Source organism: Misgurnus anguillicaudatus, chromosome 14 (genome assembly GCF_027580225.2).
Source record: "Misgurnus anguillicaudatus chromosome 14, ASM2758022v2, whole genome shotgun sequence".
Classification (NCBI taxonomy): domain Eukaryota; kingdom Metazoa; phylum Chordata; class Actinopteri; order Cypriniformes; family Cobitidae; genus Misgurnus; species Misgurnus anguillicaudatus.
In genome coordinates this window covers 30,474,679-30,495,302 of record NC_073350.2, presented here as the reverse complement: position 1 = coordinate 30,495,302, position 20,624 = coordinate 30,474,679, and the positions used below count along the sequence as shown (strand labels likewise).

Here is a 20,624-nt window from a genome sequence, read left to right as displayed (position 1 = left end):
TAGTTTGTTTTCCCCTAAAAGTGAGCTTGAACCTGTTTAGAGACATTCTATAATGTTGCGCCAGTTGTGCGTATGCTGCTTTTTGTTTTGATGATGCATGCAGCCGTAAAACACTGGTGTTGCCAGATTGGGTGTTTTTCCGCTACACATTAAGGTCAGTGTGTTTTAGCCGGGTTTTGCCTGGGAGACTCTATAGAAATCTGACAAGGTTAAGCTGAGAGAGTGTGCCGTTCACAAACACCAGAATGAACGAGTTCACAGTAATGTTCATCAGGCAGTAATACAGTACGTTCAGTTCAAGTTCGCCCAAAATATGAACGAGTTCATGAACTTTCGTTCAATGAACGCGTTCACGCACAACACTGCATTTCGGGTCGGGTACATTTCTTTAGACCCGAAAAGACCTATAGTACCAAGCCATATGCAATGGAAAAGCACCATCATTTACTAATATGAACTCTTTAGGTGCAAAGGTGTACTTTTAGAAATGGTACCGCCAGGGACCATTTTTTTTACAGTGTAAGTTAGCATTGTATTTTAAATGTATTTTAAATGTTGTGAAGGGTTCAGATTTTTTTCATGGGTTTACTAAAAAGGTTGTGTTCATTTTTTAAAGCGTATGATATTCTTTATCGATTTTAAAATAAACATTTTCATGATTTGACCCCATTAATACCTACGAATGGAGCACACTTAGCATACATTAATTTTTTCACCTTTGATCAGTGTCTAATATTTTACTGTGTTTTCTCAGTACAACCAGGAGATTCATTATGTGGAACCCTGTCTGAATGGAACCCTAGTTCAAGCCGACAGCACTAATAAGGATGTATGTCTTTCTTTTCTCAAATAATCGCTCGCACGTTCTTTCAGTAATTACCTCGTTTTCAGTGAAATTGAAACATATCAGAAAGGCATTTCTCATGTTCTTATTTATCAGCACTTTAAAGAGCACCTGGACAAGTTATTCGCCAAAGGAATCGGACTGCTGGGCAATGCGCTGAGCGAGGCGTTCACAATCTTAAATGAGGTGGGTAAAGATTACAAAAGCCATGAGATCACAACGTTTTACCCCTCACAAAAGTCTTTGTGCATTTGGTCTCTGCCGGTGTTGCGACGCTGCAGTAATCTCCCTGTAACGCCCCTCGCAGCGACACCTCTATCTCTCGCTGTGATTAATTGCTGTAATTGGCAGCGCTGATTAATAAGCTGATGAAGGCAATTGCAAACGAGATAGCGTTCAAAGTCAGTCCAGGCGCACCCTTTATCTCTTTTCTCAGGCCACTACTCTTGCAGAAACGGGGAGGAGAAAACAGGAGGCAGAAAGGAGGAGGGGGTTATATCTGTATTTGTCACATTCATTAGAGTCAGACCATTAATATGGTAATCGTAAAAACCAAGCGTCCGGCCCCTTTAAATGACCGCATGCGGTGTTTGGTTCTGATTGGTTGAAAGTAAAAAAAGGGAAAAATTAAATGCAGCTTTAAACTAAAATGCACGCAAAAAGCAGAAGTAATGTAAAGCTTTTTTTTACCATAATGCATAAAGTTTGTTTAGCATAGGGTGACCATACGTGCCATTCTTCCCGGACCGTCCTGGCCGGGATTTCGGTGCGTCTTCCAGAAGTCGTATTTGTTGACCGCATACGCAATTCAGTTAAAAACATACAATTGTAGTTTCATTCTTACCTTAAAATGTAATGGTTGCTTTTCTGTAATAATAATAATAATAATCATCTATGCGTATGCGGTCGAAAATTACGACTTCCGGAAGGCGAACCCGAAATCCTGGCCAGGACGCGTCCGGGAAGAATGGCACGTATGGTCACCCTAGTTTAGCAGCAAATCAATTGCTTGCAAGAAATACTTACATTTTGCTTTATCTGCTCTTTTCCTCAACAATATTATAACACAATACATTAAATTAAAACAGAACAGAAAACTATTTAATTTAGACATATTTAATTGAAAGCAAGTTTGTAATACTGCAAACTTTAGCTTTGTACATCAAGTCAGTTTCTTGCTACTATTGAAACACAAAATCTCTTTAGAAAAATGAATACAATGCATTACAGAGCTCTTTCACAGACATCAGCTCATCTGTTAAAGCCTCATTACGGCTGATAATGGAGCTGCATGCATCACGCTGAAGATTATTTTTTGTTTGTTTCTTCTACGTTCCCTACTAATATTCATTCTATTGTTAACCAAAATTGCTTTATGTGTTATTAAATCTCACAAGTGCTATATGATATCTGTTTAATAGTTGAAATTTGTTCATACTACATAGTAAATTCTTGCTTTCATAGAAAATTTGTTTTGCTGTTATGAATGTTGTAGTAAATTGTTGTAATAACCTCTCTTCCTTACTCTGCCATGTCTGTTCTTCTTCTTAATCTCTCTGTCTCCAATCCCGTCTGATGCTTGTGTTTTACAGTTTTTTAATTCTATTTATTATACTTTTTATTTGTTTTTCTCTTTTTAGTATTTAATAAATCTCTCTCTCTCTCTCTCTCTCTCTCTCTCTCTCTCCAGATTAATCAGACTGGTCGTGGAAGTACATGTAGTCAGGCGATTATGCTGATCACAGACGGAGCGACTGAAATGTATGATGATGTTTTTGCCAAGTACAACTTACCTGATCGAAAGGTAAAACTAGACACTTTAATCTGGGATGCATCAATACATTCGATGATATTACTGATACCGATAGATACATTGTAAAAAATACTTTGCTGCCTTAATTTTTTTGTGGTCATTTCAACTTGCTATTTATCTTGACTAGAGATGAGTTTACTTATATCTTATAAAATATAGTTGAAAATGTCAACTTCATTTTATAAGTTGTAACAACTCATCACTTGTCAAGATAAATAATAGTAAGTTGACATGACTTGTAAATCAATGAGTTGATTTAACAACAAAAAAAATTTTAAGGCAGCAAAGTATTTTTTACAGTGTACTCGTTACTTGTTTTGCATTTTACTATTTGTTTCAAAGTATTACGTCATTTTGATTGCGAGGATATAATCTGCACTGCACAGATCATCAGCGAATGTCCGATAGGGAAATAATGCTTTATGTGCCGATACCGATTTTTGGCTGATATATCAGTGCATAATTTTGTTAAATCAACCTAGATTTACAAGTCATGTCAACAGAGATGAGTTTTCACAACCTATAAAATATAGTTGCGAAGTCAACTTAATTTTATAAGTTATAACAACTCACCTGTAGTTATAACAACTCATCTCTAGTCAAGATAAATAGTAAGTTGAAATGACTTGTAAATCTGAGTTAATTCAACAAAAAATTTTAAGGCAGCAAAGTATTTTTTACAGTGTATTAAACTATTTAAACGTGGAAAGGTTGTTGTATTCATTTTTAATTGAAAATGTTAAATGTTTATGTTTTATAATAATTAAATTTGTAATGAAAGGGTTTCTATTAACTCACTATTAACTGTTTTTTAAAGTTGCCCGCCAGCATTTTTTGTGATTTTTACAAAATGCCTTCCAGGAAAATGTTTTTCTATAAATATATAAACATACAGACATATCAAATGAAAGAACAGACCCTCTGCTTTCAAACAAACAATACAGGAAAAAAACGTTTAATCCCATCTTCATTTGTTCTCTTTTTATAACCTTTTTGGGTAGGTTTCTTCGAAAATACTAATTTTGAGCAAAAAGCTAAAATGATTGCATTTTTGTAAAGGAAGAGATCAGATTCAAAAGATTATCAAAACATACATGTATTTTAAAATAAATAAAATAAGTTTTTGCATCAATTTTTTATAATTTAGGCAAGAATGCCACCTAGTGTATAATAGCGGAATTACAGATTACCGTAAAAACTCGTCAGGAACGTGTCATTGGCAGGGAAATGTTTTCTTTTATATTTACGAGATAACTCGTCAATGGCGGGGAAAGAGTTAAATTAAAAAGCAATGCACAACAGAAATGTTTTCACTAGGTTTAGATTTCTGAACTCCCATATATATAATTTCTCTCTCTCTGTATGTGTGTGTGTGTGTGTGTGCGTCAGGGACATGAATCGTGTATAATAACATTTTTATAATGCTATAAACATGTAAAAAAACTGGGTAACACTTTATTTTATGGTGTCTTTGTTACACATGCTACATGTAATTATTATAGTAATAACAGTTAATTATGCATAATTACATGCAACTAACCCTAACCAAACCCTAATCCTAACCCCAACCCTATAGTAAGTACATGTTGTGGATTATTACTTAGTACTTAAATGTATAATTACACTGTAACAGTGATACCATAAAATAAAGTGTGACCAAAAACGAAATGTCTTAAAAAAATTACTTTTTTTCATAGATTAAAGACTGCCAACAAGTTTTTGTGATGGTTAGGGTTAGGGACTGGGGTAGGCTAGGGGAATATAATTTACAGTTTATACATTATAAATTGCATTGCATCTATTGAATTGTCCCCATAAACCATGTATTTCTGTGCCCATGACTTTTACATATAGTCGCCCCTCCAGGATAAATTCCCTTTTGAGAAAAGCTGACATTTTGAGGAATTGTGTTCAACTCCTGTGGCAATATTCTGTCTGAAAGCGTGTGCTAATGTTTATTGAGTTGCTGAGAGCACCAGTGTGTTTGACACACTCTTCAAACATGGGCTAAAAAATGTTGAATAAACTGACTCAGATAGTTCACACCTGTACCTGCCCTCGGCAGTGCTGAATCAGTCACCTAAGCGACCCCGGGGACAGCCGACGGCTCTGAGATTGTACCAGATACGTTCTTAAAATACTGCAACCGTATATTGTACTTCTAGCCTACGTGTAAGGCTGCGGTCTCGTGTTCGGATCGGTGGGGGATGAAATACATTTTTACAGCCTGCAGTAAGTGTGTGTGGATTGAATGTGTGTGTGTGAATTGTCGCTGGCCCACTGCGGTGTAACCGCACAGTATTGGCTAGAATCAAAAACCATTTATACATAGGCGACAGGAGCAATGTACTGAGAAATGGAGGAATGGAAGAGGAAAACGGGAACATTGAAGGAACAAATGAAAAGATAGTGTAAGATTGAAATTTTGCAGATGTATTTTGACGCCACCTCCGTGTGAACAAGTGGACGGATGAATCTGAACACATAAATCTACTAAATCTTACAACATATGGCAAACATTTATCCAGGCTTATTTGTTACACCAGTTGTGTAATTAAGTAAATGCGGCGAGGCGGTTGTTTTCAATTGAGCAAACAAGTAATCAGGTTTTATACTGACATTTGGAAATTGCATTGTGGGGAATGAACTGATTTTTTATTTAAATTTAGAGAGACTGCTGTAGCGAATTTATGCGGGAGGAGGGAAATAACGTTATTTGAAACACTATGAACCTCCGACCGAAACACTACGGGGATTCCCAAGGGAATCTTAGATTTTAGCTCAAAAGGGAATATTATGTATAATTAACTGTAATTAATTATACAAGTTTATCAGGTTTTACCTGGCGTAGCAGAATTAATAATAACAATTAATTAATATGTTCGTCCACCGAAGACATATACCCATAATCGTATATTAACGTCTAAGAAATGTTAATTTCATGGCCTTTAAAATTAACCTTCTCACTGATATACAGTGCTACTCGCAGCGTGTAGCTGGATCAAAAGGCAGAAATAGTGACTTTAATTTCACGAGCATTGAACACAGAAACAATTAAATTGTGAAAATGCAAACCGGTTTATTAACTATAAAATGAAGTACACATAACGACTAACTAAACATACACACATACAATAACATAAAACATAGATGAGAAAGTAAAGATTGAAAAAGCTAGAGAGAGAGAGAGAGAGAGAGAGAGAGAGAGAGTAAAAGATTGGCAAAGCACTATTGCTTAACATCTGCACAAACCATCGGAAAATCTCTAAGTAGCGCCTTAATTTTATAAGGGGTAAAGCTTAAACATCAGCGAGTAAAACAAGTTTATACTTGCATTTGGCTCTTTGTGTTTTCGTTGCGAAGTTTCTGCTGCACGCGGTGCGAGCAAGGAGAGAGAGAGAGAGTCCAGATGTGTTCGTAAGATGTAGTCCGTTAAGTTGTTTCGTAGGGCGGATTGGTCCGCGTGGTTTTCCGAACTCTAGCGCAAAGTGCAAGCCAGGAAGACTGTCCCGAAGAAAGACAGGGCTCAGAGAACAAATGATGAATCCGAGGGACTCTTGTTGAGTCTCAGCGAGTTTCCAAACTGCTCTGGCGGGTTACCTAAGTAACCGGGCGATTGAGCGCTCATGAGTGAACTAAGCCACTGACTGAGATACTGAGCGAATCGTTCGAATTGAGAGATTGAGCGAACTGAGCAATTGAGCTAAATGAGCTGTGATGGCTTGGGCGATAGGCCGTTTTGACCTTTCACACGCCCAGCCCATTTTGGGTGTACGGCCAATGTGTGAAGTGTTCGATTGCGCGGGGAAACAAGCCTTTGTTCTTTCAGACAACACATTTGCGTAATTGCATAATGATACAAGTTTGTTCCCATAACTCTTCAAATCGATATTAAATGACATTGATGCGGCTTATGGTAATATGATACATAGAAATGATTGGGAAATAAAGAGTAGATTAATTTGATACTAGACAAGACATGGGTTTAAGATCACGTTGAATAATAATTTCATACCTAAGATATGAACCATGCTACAGTGAATAAAATCTAACTAAAGTGTTAACACACAGTTACATCACACATACATGATCATGCAGTAAAGGGATATAACATATATATACATCTAAACAGCTCATTGTGATCTTTGAATGTGGTTTCATCACAGACGTATAGTCTGTGACCCCAGCTGTGTCTCTGGCGATCGTCGAACGAACGGCTCTCAGGTTTCTCTGGTGGGTTTCCTTTGAAGCTCCTTTGAAGACTGCATTTGTTTTAATTGTCGCCCACTTTACAGCCTTGATAGGTGGTAGATATCTGGGTGATTGTGTTATCAGGACACAGGGTTATCTAAAGTCACAATTTTAGGGCTGTTTACGATCCAGACGCCAAATGGCCTCAATCTGACTCCGAGCCATTTGCTACATATCCCCCCTTCATGGCCACCAGGGTCTTGAGAGACTTTGGTGGGCGATGGTTCAATAGGCGATGGTTGGACAGGTCATTTGGGCTGGATGGCAGGTGTATCTTAATTTTCTGCAGCGCTTCGGCATGCCTGCAGAGGGGTGATTTCGATGAGGTTGGGCTCTTGCACGGCTTGTGTGTCTTGCTTCCCATGGTTCCGCTTGAAGGCTCGAGGGACGGCAGCCGTGCACTTGTTCACTGTTTCCTGCATCCCGCTGACTCTTCGGTACAGGATGAAAGTGAGGCCAAGAGTAAGGGCGTATCCTACCCCTGTGGAGAGGCACAGTACCGTGTCAGCGGTGGTCCAGGCTCGGACAACAGGGAGGCTGTGCATAGCTGGCATGCGAGCAAGTGCCTGGAGGGCAGTGTCGATGGGCGTGACATCAATTAGTTGGGTCCCCCCTTCTGCCATCCTCATCTCCAATTCAGGGTCTAAAGTGAAGTTGTGGTCCCTGAAGAAAGTTGAAAATTCCAGTTCAGTGTGGTACTCCTCACTGGGAAGGTGATAGAGTGCGAGTTCATCGATGTGAAGAATCACACCTTTGGGAACTTGGATCCACATCGTCTGGTTTGGTAGACTGATGCGGGTGGCTGTGTAGTGTTGGTCGTAGGTCAAAGTGGCCGTGCTGGCTGGGGTGTTGACCAGCCATCGGTCACCTACAATTTCAGCTTGGGTGTTAGTGACCTCGGCTCGTGGTTTAGCTGAGGCCGGACAACGAGAGTCAATCTTCATGGGCCGCAGCCCACAGATGCCGTCAGTGTTGTCCCGAAGGAAAGGTTTGCTGGGGCAGAGATAATGAATGTCTTTAGTGAGGCTGCACATGTGCAGGTTTGGTGCAAGGTACAGCTGTTCATTGCTGTCATGGTAAGCCACAACGTCGGGGGTGCGTATTCTGATGTGGGTGTTTCCCTGCCAGAAGCCAACATGGACAATGTCTTTAAGTCTGTAGATGTTGTGTGACTCGATGATTGGCAGGTTTATCAGAAAAGCAAGTTCGCCTTGTTCAGGGGCTATGCTTAGTGAGATTACGCTACCTAGGGAGTAGGCCAGATGTGCCTGCAGGGTGTCTGTTGGGCCTGCAGTGACAGAGGATAAAATGGTCTGTACCAGGCTGAGGGGTACCAGGCAGGGTGGAATGGCTGCTGCGGCAGCTCCGAGTAGGGCTCCCAGGAACCGCTTGGGACGCTTGGTTTGTCCGCCAAGACCTGCCTGTGTGACAGTCATCTTCTGAAGTTGGTACAGCATGTGTTTGATGTCAGCCTCTGCGTGAATCATAGCGTTCTGCGCCCATCGTTCTCCTGCCCAACTGGTTTCTGGTGCTGATGCTGTGTAGTGTGCTCTGTAGACATCACGGGGGTTGAGTCGGACGTAGACCTTTTGGCTATGTGTTCTGCAGTTTGTGATTAGGAGTCCAGGTTGCTCTTTTAGGAAGATGCCTGAGGCTGGACCCGGTGACACGATTTCAGGTTGCGACCATCCCCCATGTAGGCTGATGTACAGAACAGTGATCCACAGCAGCATCCTGGTGACAGAGAGGGAGAGAGAGAAAGAACAATAGGCGAGCGCTGCAGGTCCTTGTTTGGTCAGGACAGTTCTCTTTCTTTTCATTGGCGGCTGTTCCCTAGGTGGCAGAGTTCTAGTGATGAGGCAGTGTGGAGAAGTTTGGTTCGTCCCCCCTTTACTATCATGCCATAATGTTGAGTGTCTCTTGACTTGGTTCTGATGGACAGATCTGGAAATTGGTTCCTTCTGACTCCTGCCCATCCTGATCTGGTATGCAATGGGGGAGAGTTTGTCCACAATCTCATGAGGTCCTGTCCAGTGTGGCAGAAATTTCTTTGACAGCTGACGGTGAGCTGTCTGAATTGGCGGGGCGAAACTATAGTACCAGATCTTGGTCGTTCGAAAAGCGAAGGTCGTTCCCGGATGAAGTTCATCCAGATACTGGTGAGTGTTGTCATTGGGTGCTGGAAAGCATTCTGCCAACTTTGTGAATTGGCAGATGACCGTGAGAAAGTGTTTGTTGCCCCTCGTTGGCCTGGGTAATGGTCCAACCCAGTCTATCTGGAGGTCTGACACTGGAAAGTTGACACCTCTTTTTTGAAGTGGTGCTCCATGGTTTGGCTTAGCCGGTTGGAACTGGCAGCAAACTAGACATTTCTTGATGTGTTCTGCTACATCGTGCTGCATTCCAGGCCCGTATGCCACCTGTTTCGGGGTTTCATAAGTGGCTTTTGTGCGGTGTTGTGCGGCACATGCTGTGTCATGCGCATACATTAGTATGACCCCCCTATGGGCCTGAGGAACCACAAGCGCAGGTGTAGTGCGGTCATCAGGGACATACCAGAAGATGTTGTGTTGTATGCGCAGCAGGTGCCTGACATCGTTGAGACGTTTGCGGGTTGGAGCAGCAGACAGGTCAGAGTTTGTGATAGGGTAGGTGGAGGGGTCTGAGAGGTGGTTTAACATAGCTTGGGTAGCGATGTTAAAGGCTTGTAGTTTCTGATGATCTGCATCATCCTGCATGGCATCTGCATCTTTTAAATTTTGTTGAACTTGTGTGTCAAGTCCTGGGTATGGCTCTGAGTCTTTGGCTGGATGCAGATTGCAGAGCAGTGAACTTTTGAAGTTTAGGTCTGAGACGAAGTTCCCGCGGCTGGCTGGGGGGTCGTCCATGACCTGTGTGACCTGGCAGTTTACCTTAGATGATCTGGCTGATTGAAAGGGTAAAGGTTCTCGCACTTGAGCCCAAATTTTTAACTGTTTAAAGTCCATTAAGGGTTCAAAGCGGTCTAGCAGGTCTTTGCCAATGAGGAGAGGGTATGAGTCCATTGGTGAGATGTACACAGGGTGTATGATGCTCATAGGACCGATCGTCAGGTGGATGGGAATCACCTGTTGCAGTTGAACTTCAGTCTGGCTGTAAGACTGCACATTCAGCATACACCTTTGGGGTTTAAGGGTCAAATTTTGGGCCTTAGCTCTGTTCTGGAGTCTGGTGAAAAGCTGGGATGACATCAGCGTTAGGTCAGCTCCGGTGTCGACGAGGGCTTCTAGTTCAACTTCATTTTCCAAGGTGATGGATAGATATAGCTTTTTAGCTTCTCCTCTTTCGATCAGGTTTCCCAGGAGGCTTGGTACTGGGGCTGTGGTATTAATAGGAAGGCAGTTAAGGCTGGTTTCTTGTGACTCTGTAGGGAAGGAGACATTTAACACAGCACTCTCTGGTACTTGCAGGCTTTGGTTGGTTGGTGTTTGAGATATTGTTTGTATGCCAAAGTCTTTGAATAAGGAGTCGGGTTTGTCTTCGTGGTCCTCCTTGTGGGGCCTCTTTTGGATTAACTCCTTCAATATTCTCAGAATCTCTGCTGTTTCAGACGTGTCTGTGTCACTCTGTTTCTGGGGTAGTTCAGACTTAGCCTTGCTCTGTGTGTAGCGAGACTGATCTCTCTGTTGTCTGTGACCAGTATTTGATCTGCAAGGTGCAGGACGGTTACCTCTAGGTCGTCGGCCAGGTTCCCACGAGCCGCCACCCTTCTGGTTGTCTGATGAGTTTGGCCGGCTCCATGACCTCTCGGCGCGTCCCATTTGGTGCTTGGGACGAGCCCCTTCATGGCCGTACCATTCCTGGCTGGCTTTAAAGTCTCTTGACCCTCTTGGCCCTCTGTTGAAAGGTCTTTCACTGTGGCGTTGTCGTGCGCCCTCCAGTGGTAGTTCAGGGTACAGTTCAGAGACATGGAGAATGACAGGGTTTTTAACAGTCTTTTCAGAGGCCGCTCTTTGTTTACCATAAGCTTTCTGGGCCAAGTCCCGCAGCTGCCTGGTTGTCATCGTGCGAGGGCAGGCCATAACCCCTAAGTGTTGGCTTACTGTGAAGTGAAGATTTCGCAGGAAGAGGGTCCTGAAGTTAAAGTCCTCCTCCATTCCTGGCTCATTCCGTGAGCCAAAGTAAGCTCGCCTGAGTCTGTTGTAGTAGGCCTGTGGAGTTTCGTTTCGGCTCTGTTTGAGGTCCATCGCCGTAACAAGTCCTTGTTCTGACTCTGGATCCGAAAACTCTTCTATTAAGGCCTTTTGCAGCTGCTCGTAATCCATCTTGACGTTTTCTGGCTGCCGGTCAAGGAAACTCCTCACTTCACGACTGGAAGTAACCCGTAGCAGATACAGTTTGTCTCTTGTGGTTACATTTGGCAGTGTTTGCAAATAAAAGTCAATGTTCTGCAGGTAAGAGTGGATATCATGGCCACCTGCAGGCTCTGGGGTAAATGTTGGGATATTTCTAGCCAGCTTGTCGAGGTCTTTGGGTGCCACGCCGGGCATGTCTGCAGGTGACCTCGGGAAATTCGTCTGTCCCCACCCCCCTATGGTAGTGAGAGGTTCTGGGATGCTGGCTGATGTCTTTAACAGTGGGCTCCCGCCCCCCTTTTCAACAGAAAAGCTTTGGTGGGGGGGTGCAGGCTCACTGGTTGAATGAAAGGGAAAGGTTGCTTTTTCCCTTACTTGTTCAGCTTGCAGTTTATATGCATAAATGAGTTCTTTTTGGGCGGAGTCAAGGTCGTCCCTAGCCTGGTCTCGTTGCTGAGCCAGAGCTCGACCTTCATCTCGAGACGCTCGCAGGTGATTCTCACAGGCCTTCAGCTTGGCATCACGTTCCTTCAGTTCTGCCTTTGCTCTCACTAGAAGATGTTCAGCCTGCTGGAGCTTTCCAGACAGCTCTTCTCTGGCTGTCTTTTCCTGTTGCTCCTTGTGCTCTGTGTCTGTGCAGAGTTTTGACAAGGCCTCTTGGAGTTGTCCAATCGTGTCCTTTAGCCTCCAGTGTTCCTCCTCCGTCGATGGATGTTGAATCTCTAATCCCTGTGTCAGCTGATCTAGACGATTCTGCGCGTCCTCCTGATTCCTCCGTGCCTCTGCTGCTTGGAGCTGTAGAGCTGCTGCATCCTCTTCCAGTTGGGCGATGTTCCTTTCGCCCAGTTTAAGCTGGATGATGAGGTTGTGAGCGATGGCACCTGTGATCTTGGCTATATCCTTGTGACTGTAGCTCCTCGTTGGGTCGTGGGCTATGAACTTGTCCAGGGTGCCGTCGAGTTGCTCTCTTTCCAAGTGTTGCAGTTCAAGGTTGGGCAGGAGTTCAGATGTCACAGCGCTGAGCCAGGCCTCTAGCTGGTCCCAGTGGTTGACAGGGCTCGGTGATCTGGACATGTTGATGCACTGATGGGAAGAGAAAACACAAAGAGCCAATGCGAGTCCGCACAGTTCAGCGAGCTACGGCAATAAAATATATATACGTGGGCTATGAGCTTATTATCAGGGCCTTTCTCCGGCGGCACAGATAATCAGTGTGGGGGAAATAAGGGAAAAATTTTAGTAATTTGTCGCTTTGTTACAACCTATAGGTCGCCTTGGACATTTGGTTATTCGAGCGTATTACTAATGAATTCTCCTAATGGTTTGTGCAGTTTTGCTCTTTCAACCCAAAATAAAGTGAATCAAAATAATTAAAATTAATTAATTATAATGATAAAAATAAAATAAAACATAAAGCAAGGTTGCTGGAAATGAAATGAAACAGGAAAGTGCAAAAGAGAGGAAAAACAAATAAATGATAATAAAATAATAAAATAAAATAAATAAAAATAGTAAAATAAACTGAAAGTGTGAATTGAGACAGCCAACAGACCAAGTTCTAAGGCTGGGGGAATGAAGAGGATAGGAGGTGGAAAAAGGGGTTTCCTGTTTCAGCTTAGCAGGTTCTCTACCCTAAATTTGATGACAGGGCCTTACAGGGAGAGGGCACTATGGAGTCATGCGAGTTAGGGGAGTGGCTTAGCTAGATTGGCTGGGCTAGACCCAACCTGATAGGGATCTGGTGCCTCTAGTGGCTACAGAGGGGAGAAAAGTGCATCTCTTTTACACCAACACTCGTTGACTATTTAAGGAAACCCAGGGTGGAACACAGAGACAAGGCGCTTCCCTGAGCACGCAGCCAAGAGTGCCGGGCCTTCTGCCCTCCCCACCTCGACCGCTCAACAGTCACACCCTTCACACCGCCGGGCCGCACTCAAAGGTGTCACCCACCAACTGGCACTGCCGCTAGGGCTTTTGTGTGTCAGCTGGCAAGGTTAGCGATTGGAGTGCCCGGTGGCAGAGGTTGCACTGTGTCTTGCTGCCTAAGGTGCTAAAGGAGGGAGCTACCGCAGCACCCCGACTGTACACACTCGAGTCAGTTCAGCGGGACCGGTCTCTTGTAGAACTCACCGCTGGCGAAGCCTCTGATTCATCTATCAAGTGTTAGCTTTCAAGAGATGCACAGGGGCTTATCCTATTGCACCAGTTAAAACATAAATGAATTCACTGAGAATGGGACTTATGGGGCTGAATTCTATTCACAGTAAAGAATTGATTCAATTAAAATTTAAAATAAATCAAGCTGCATTGAATTTAAATTTAAACTTAATTAAAAATACAATCTCTACGATAGAAAAGAGAACAGGAGAATAAGGAGTGAGAGAGACCAGCAAAAAAATGAAATAAAATAAAATAAAATAAATCAAAATAAACTAAAAATTAAATAAAGAAATAATAAATTAAATAAAGCCACAGCAATATTAATTATTATTTATAATTTAAGACCATAACATTCAATATGTAGGAAATAAAACTACAAAGTAGTAGAATAACCTAGTTATTGAAGTAAGGTCAAAAATCCCAGTTTGATTCCTGTCATACACTCCCAAAAGAGTTTATGAGAGGACCAAGCGAGCTTTTCCCACTAGATGGCGATATTTCGCCCAACAAACAAAGAAAGCGGAAGTCAGACGTAGAGTAATGGAGAAGAAGAAGTGTTAGACACTCACGACTGACATCTAGTGTTAGAACTAGGTAGTACGCTTTAAACTGACAAAGATTCGCTTCTATACAGTAATTACATCGGCGGCCGCTGCGTTGCTAAGACGACGGATGTAATTCGCTCGTGTTCAGCCGGTGCCTCTTTTGGCTTACGTTACCGGGACACGAAATAAACAAGAATCCAACGTGCTTTATCATACGTTGTGACTATAAATACTTGATCAAGTTTTTATCTCCTTTAAAATTGAAAAGTCTTACCCTCGGTGCTTACAATTTTAAAAATCCACGTACGTGAATAAAATGGAAAAATACAATAGACAGCTTCTCTAATTGTAAATAATTTCCTGGAGATTTAACAAAAAGGCCTTATCAGATGGGAGTATTCACTCGACCACCGCTTCGCTCTACATAAAGGAATTCTACTCTTTATTAGGCGGAATCAGACGGTAATGCAGCGTATCAAAGTGTTTTTTAATACGGTTACCTTAAAGACTGCAGTTAACTATACATAACAGGGGCGCGAGTCTGTTACGTCCTGAGAATGATACAGGAAAATACATTTTCATTCATACAAATAAAGAACGAAATCAGTTATAGCTGATAGTTCTTTTTCATTCACACAATGCAAAAACACATTTGATTTGTAACTGGTTTGCTCAGAAAATAATGTTTAAATCTGCCCGCATTCTCCACCATTATATGTAGCGAATTTATGCGGGAGGAGGGAAATAACGTTATTTGAAACACTATGAACCTCCGACCGAAACACTACGGGGATTCCCAAGGGAATCTTAGATTTTAGCTCAAAAGGGAATATTATGTATAATTAACTGTAATTAATTATACAAGTTTATCAGGTTTTACCTGGCGTAGCAGAATTAATAATAACAATTAATTAATATGTTCGTCCACCGAAGACATATACCCATAATCGTATATTAACGTCTAAGAAATGTTAATTTCATGGCCTTTAAAATTAACCTTCTCACTGATATACAGTGCTACTCGCAGCGTGTAGCTGGATCAAAAGGCAGAAATAGTGACTTTAATTTCACGAGCATTGAACACAGAAACAATTAAATTGTGAAAATGCAAACCGGTTTATTAACTATAAAATGAAGTACACATAACGACTAACTAAACATACACACATACAATAACATAAAACATAGATGAGAAAGTAAAGATTGAAAAAGCTAGAGAGAGAGAGAGAGAGAGAGAGAGAGAGAGAGTAAAAGATTGGCAAAGCACTATTGCTTAACATCTGCACAAACCATCGGAAAATCTCTAAGTAGCGCCTTAATTTTATAAGGGGTAAAGCTTAAACATCAGCGAGTAAAACAAGTTTATACTTGCATTTGGCTCTTTGTGTTTTCGTTGCGAAGTTTCTGCTGCACGCGGTGCGAGCAAGGAGAGAGAGAGAGAGTCCAGATGTGTTCGTAAGATGTAGTCCGTTAAGTTGTTTCGTAGGGCGGATTGGTCCGCGTGGTTTTCCGAACTCTAGCGCAAAGTGCAAGCCAGGAAGACTGTCCCGAAGAAAGACAGGGCTCAGAGAACAAATGATGAATCCGAGGGACTCTTGTTGAGTCTCAGCGAGTTTCCAAACTGCTCTGGCGGGTTACCTAAGTAACCGGGCGATTGAGCGCTCATGAGTGAACTAAGCCACTGACTGAGATACTGAGCGAATCGTTCGAATTGAGAGATTGAGCGAACTGAGCAATTGAGCTAAATGAGCTGTGATGGCTTGGGCGATAGGCCGTTTTGACCTTTCACACGCCCAGCCCATTTTGGGTGTACGGCCAATGTGTGAAGTGTTCGATTGCGCGGGGAAACAAGCCTTTGTTCTTTCAGACAACACATTTGCGTAATTGCATAATGATACAAGTTTGTTCCCATAACTCTTCAAATCGATATTAAATGACATTGATGCGGCTTATGGTAATATGATACATAGAAATGATTGGGAAATAAAGAGTAGATTAATTTGATACTAGACAAGACATGGGTTTAAGATCACGTTGAATAATAATTTCATACCTAAGATATGAACCATGCTACAGTGAATAAAATCTAACTAAAGTGTTAACACACAGTTACATCACACATACATGATCATGCAGTAAAGGGATATAACATATATATACATCTAAACAGCTCATTGTGATCTTTGAATGTGGTTTCATCACAGACGTATAGTCTGTGACCCCAGCTGTGTCTCTGGCGATCGTCGAACGAACGGCTCTCAGGTTTCTCTGGTGGGTTTCCTTTGAAGCTCCTTTGAAGACTGCATTTGTTTTAATTGTCGCCCACTTTACAGCCTTGATAGGTGGTAGATATCTGGGTGATTGTGTTATCAGGACACAGGGTTATCTAAAGTCACAATTTTAGGGCTGTTTACGATCCAGACGCCAAATGGCCTCAATCTGACTCCGAGCCATTTGCTACACTGCTGTGTCAATGTGTGTGTGTGTGTGTGTGTTAGATACCACATACGGTCTGGTAGGCAAAGGCTTTGCATCTATATGCATGCTTTTGGCCAAAACAATTTATCTGGTGGGAAAGGAGGAAAAAGTGAGCTATATGTCTGTTATCTACATAAAATCATCCTGCGTAATATAAAGAACATTGTGTGAAAATATAATCTTATCTTTAATGTTGACTATGATGTCAAAGATTGAAATTTAATGTTAATTTAACCTCATACAGTAATTATATTATGAGACTTTAGCTTGAATGTTGTTAAAGATAATAATAATAATATTTTTTTTCTCTCTGCACAGGTGCGAATATTCCCCTACCTGATTGGTCGTGAATCCGCGTTTGCCGAAAACCTAAAATGGATGGCGTGTGCCAATAAAGGTTTGTTTAATAGTTAAATTTCTATGAATTAGTTTATTAATTAGCCTGGCTGGATTTGTTGGAGCATAGTTCAGTTTTGCACGTTAGCGTCCCATCGCTGTAGGTTTATTGATTTGACGGCTAGAGGAAATCACGCGGGTGTCGAGCTCCTGATGGGAGTGTGACGGGCACTGGCTCAGCTAGCGGAGCTGACATGCAGAGGTTAAAGTTCAGCTCAGCCTAAATCACTCTTCCTGTCAGCTCGGCTCCTGTGGCTGCTCAGCGTTGATCACTCCCATGTGCACGCTGCACGGATGACTGGACACAGAATGAGAAACTCACACACGCACACATACAGATCTGCACCTGGAGCCACTGCAGTGACGCTGCTTGTACATTTTCAGCACAGCAAAATGAATTGAAATGTGGTTAAGGCTGCTTATAAAGGAATGCATTATAATAGTTAAGATATTATCATAATTATGTATAATACTTTAATTTAATAGTGAATGCATTACTGATTATGGCATATTTTCAATGCAGATTTTGTAAGAAATTAGGGAAATCTTGAGGAATAGATTAAAATTTAAATGTGTTAAATGGAGCAAAGTAAAGTACACTTTTGTGGTAGCTAAATGCATAATCAAATTATTCAAAATATTGGAGAAATAACCTCAGAAGATGGAAAGCTGTATGGTTTTTATATGATTTTATATGTATATATTATATTCTTTAAAAGAAGAAACATGATTGGGTAATCTCATGATTGGTTGTAATATATATTGCAATGGCTGAAAATGAGGGGACGTGGGGGAGGGAGTATATACTGCAAAAAATTATTTTCAAGAAATACATTTCTTAGTATTTTGTCTTGTTTTCAGTAAAAATATCTAAAATTCTTAAATTAGGATGCTTTTTCTTGATGAGCAAAATGACCCAAGTAAAATAAGTCTAGTTTTTAGACCAAAAATATCAAATTTAAGTGATTTTGTGCATAAAACAAGCTAAAAAATCTGCCAATGGGGTAAGCAAAAAAATCTTGAACATTTTTTCTTGAACACTAAATTCAAGAAAAATGCGCTTACCCCATTGGCAGATTTTTTTGCTTGTTTTATGCACAAAATCACTTAAATTTGATATTTTTGGTCTAAAAACTAGACTTATTTTCTTGGTTCGTTTTGCTCATCAAGAATAAGCATCTTAATGTAAGAATGTTTAGATATTTTTACTGAAAACAAAAATAGTAAGAATTTTTTTTCTTGAAAATAATTTTTTGCAGTGTAGGGAGTAGTTTTGAGTTTCTGACTTTTTGAAATGGTATAATTGAAAAGGAAACATATTTAAACAACTTAATAGCATTTAAAATGACTCCATATTACGAGTTTTTTATTGCAATATTATTTTATTATGCATCATCAAGCTTATCACATGACACTTTTTACAGTGAGAGTGGCACCGTATTACTGATGGATTAGTTTTATTTCAATTTTTTTTCTTATTTAAAATATTCTTAGTAACTTAATATCTAAATTTTCACACTAAATGTTTATTTAATCTGAGGACAGATTTATTGTTAAAAGTTTGTGTGCCTTAAAAGGACTGTTCACCCAAAAATGAAAATTCGGTCATCATTTACTCACTCCCATGTTGTTACAAAAACGCATACATTTCTTTGTTTTGATGAACACGAAGGAAGTTATTTTGAGATATATTTGTAACCAAACTGTTTGTAGATCCTATTCACTTCCATAGTAGGAAAAAAGAATACCATGGAAGTAAATGGGGTCCATGGTTTGGTTACAAACATTTCTCAAAATATCTTCCTTTGTGTTCATCAAAACAAAGAAATGTATACAAGTTTGTAACAACATGGGAGTAAGTAAATAATGACTTAATTAAAATTTTTAGGTGAACTATCCCTTTAAATTCTCAACAAAAAAAAAACATACTTAGGAGGAAACATAAAACATTGTAATGTTATTAGTTATTTTAATTCCATCTAAAACCCCCTGCAAACTCGAGTCCGCCCAGTGAATTTCTGCCATTTCCAGCGCTGAAAAAAATATTGCATGAGCAATGCAAAGCTTATGGGTTTAAGCCAAGGGATAATGATAAAATGCATACAGTAGCTTGAATCAATGCACTTTGAGTCAATTTGGATAAAAGTGTCTACTAAATGCATGAATGTAAATATATTGAGATACACATACATTGTACGTTGTCTCATTGTGAATCTTTTGTGTAGGTTATTTCAGCCAGATCTCAACGCTGGCTGATGTGCAGGAGAACGTCATGCGATATTTGCATGTGATGAGCAGACCGAAAGTCATTGATCATGAACATGACACAGTATGGACCGAAGCTTATGTGGATAGCGCAGTAAGTATCACATTACATGAAAGTCGCATCATGTTTCAATGAATGTGTGTATGTAGCAGCTGTCCCTGAAATATAACCATGGTAAGCCAAGTTTTGTCAAAATATTATTAATAAAATACAAGTGTGGTGTTTTAATCCACAACAGTCTTAAAAATACTATTTGGAGTTGATTAATATTAATTTGTTATTGACTTTACAGTACCAATTGTATTTTGGCATTACCATGGTTAATAAGGGTTGTGTTACCTAAAAAAAAAATCTGCTATATTTTTTCTCCTACATGTGTGTGGTTGTGTGTTTTATTGCAACTATAAGCTCCATTAATGCCCTGAAGGTCTCGAGATATTCTTCCATGCAGTGAACAGTAGGAAACCAGGAACAGATCCCACATGGTGCAGTGTGTCTCTTGTATGTGTGTTGACGTGAGAACATGTCAATGACACGTGTTGTTTTTTTTCCTGTGTCCCTATAGCTCGCACAGGCGCACAAGGTAACAGTCGTAACCGGTGTCTCTGGCTCCGTTCCAAAATCTAGTGAGCTGCCTTCAAAAGCAGCATTTTAGGGCATCATAGATGCGCTCCTTGTTTTGGCCTAATTCAAAGGTAGCATTGCATTGGTCCTTCACATGCAATCCTATAATGCATCACAACAAGCCGGATGAAGCGAGATTAGTGTACTTAAATTGATTGTATATTAAAAATAGTTTCATCTTATTACAAATCGATGATTTTCTTTATATGTGAACTTATCTGTGAACTCCAGGCTTGAGATGAGGAGCATCAAAGTTTGATTTCAATCACTAATCTTACTCAGTCAATATTAAAGATATTAAAGGTATATTTTACAGATTGTTCTTTACATCAGTGTTTCACAACCAGGGGGCCCGGGCCCACCTCAATTAACTTCAAAGGGGTCTCAAGATGACCTAAATTATTCAGAATAGGACAAAACAAACATTTAAACAAGCTAAAGCAACTAAAGATCAATATATCCCTTACGGTACATTCACACTGGGCGTAAGCATTAACGCTTCCCATTCACCTTTAGTGGGTGACGTCAAGTGTTACCGAACTGAATTGTAAATCCGTCTGCGCCGCATCACTGCCGTGGCGGCAGAAGTTGAACATTTCTCCACTTTTCAAGCGGCAACGCGTGCGTCAGCCAATCAGATCGCCTTATGCAAATAACCTAGGCAAAGCCAGCCAATTACGTTTATGGAAGACCGGAGCGTGTGTAGCGGCCCGTGTTGGGGGTATCGCATTACAAATAACATGCATTACGTAATAATATTACTTTCCTGAAGTAACAAGCAAAGTAACGCATTACTTTATAAATGTACACATTAATATTTGAGTTACTTTTTAAAAAAAGTAATGCAAGTTACCTTTCAGTTTAATTAATTCAATTTAAAAATAAAATAATGTACTGAATTAAACTGAACATA

General features: G+C 40.7%; 1 protein-coding gene across 5 annotated transcripts in view; it reads left to right on the top strand.

The window, feature by feature from the left end:
• Positions 1-20,624, top strand: part of cacna2d3 (calcium channel, voltage dependent, alpha2/delta subunit 3) — a 103,788-nt gene that overhangs the window by 16,078 nt on the left and 67,086 nt on the right. For 3 of the 5 annotated variants that reach the window (XM_073876244.1, XM_073876243.1, XM_073876245.1), the window contains exons 9-14: positions 755-829; positions 941-1,030; positions 2,535-2,648; positions 16,744-16,822; positions 19,047-19,180; positions 19,653-19,670. In XM_073876244.1, coding sequence (XP_073732345.1) covers positions 755-829; positions 941-1,030; positions 2,535-2,648; positions 16,744-16,822; positions 19,047-19,180; positions 19,653-19,670 — 510 coding nt within the window. The remainder of the gene's footprint in view (positions 1-754; positions 830-940; positions 1,031-2,534; positions 2,649-16,743; positions 16,823-19,046; positions 19,181-19,652; positions 19,671-20,624) is intronic. The other 2 variants (XM_073876247.1, XM_073876246.1) reach the window with 1 other exon arrangement.